This window comes from Merops nubicus, unplaced genomic scaffold, assembly GCF_000691845.1.
Source record: "Merops nubicus isolate BGI_N331 unplaced genomic scaffold, ASM69184v1 scaffold9928, whole genome shotgun sequence".
Classification (NCBI taxonomy): Eukaryota; Metazoa; Chordata; class Aves; order Coraciiformes; family Meropidae; genus Merops; species Merops nubicus.
In genome coordinates, this window is record NW_008626334.1 from 132,632 (window position 1) to 133,307 (window position 676).

General features: G+C 40.7%; 1 protein-coding gene across 1 annotated transcript in view; it reads left to right on the forward strand.

Annotated features, from left to right (window-relative positions):
• LOC103778378 (collagen alpha-1(XXII) chain-like) overlaps positions 1 to 245 on the forward strand; it is a gene marked incomplete at its 3' end in the record, with an annotated part of 106,830 nt that extends 106,585 nt beyond the window's left edge. The window contains exon 16 of the mRNA XM_008945960.1: positions 192 to 245. Within this exon, the coding sequence (XP_008944208.1) occupies positions 192 to 245 (54 nt within the window). The remainder of the gene's footprint in view (positions 1 to 191) is intronic.
• Positions 246 to 676: the final 431 nt, after the last annotated feature.

The following is a 676-nucleotide window of genomic DNA, read 5'->3' on the forward strand; positions in this document are numbered from 1 at the left end:
ACTGGACAGAGGCTCCCAGCAATGTTTTGCAGTCCAGATGTAGGGACTTCAGGCACTTTCTGTATTGGGCTACCTTGAATTTCCATCCCTGTTCCTTACTCTTGGAGTGGCTAGCATGGACATCTCTTGCTGAATGATGCCTTAAACACCACATATTTGAGTTAAAGTGGTTCCTTTTTGTCTTTCTACAGGGAGAACGAGGCCTGGATGGGTTCCCTGGAAAGCCAGGTGTGGAGGGGAAACAGGTATGGGTCAACTGCTCCATGGCTGGATGCTTTTATTTGGAAGGAGTAGAAGCTGATGCTGAAATTGGGATTTAGCCTGGGTGGCTCTTGGGTCACAGCAGGACCCCTGCTGCATCAGCAGTTTCTGTACTTTATTCTAAGGAACTTTTCTGGCACAGTTTTCTCTTTTTTTGTTTGTTTGGTGTGAGAGTTAAATTGTAATGCAATACACACCTATAGGAAGTGCCAGTTCTTTAAACATGATTGAGTAGATGTTTATCTTAATTTTCATTAAAGACATAAGGAAGCATATATAAAAATTCAGTCACTGAAACCTGTTTTTTATAAACATTTTTTTTTTCCTGTCCTACAACATGAAAGGCTCAGAACTGGATTTAATATGTATGGGTTGGTTTCAATAACAGGCTTGGAACTATTTACATTTTTAAGAC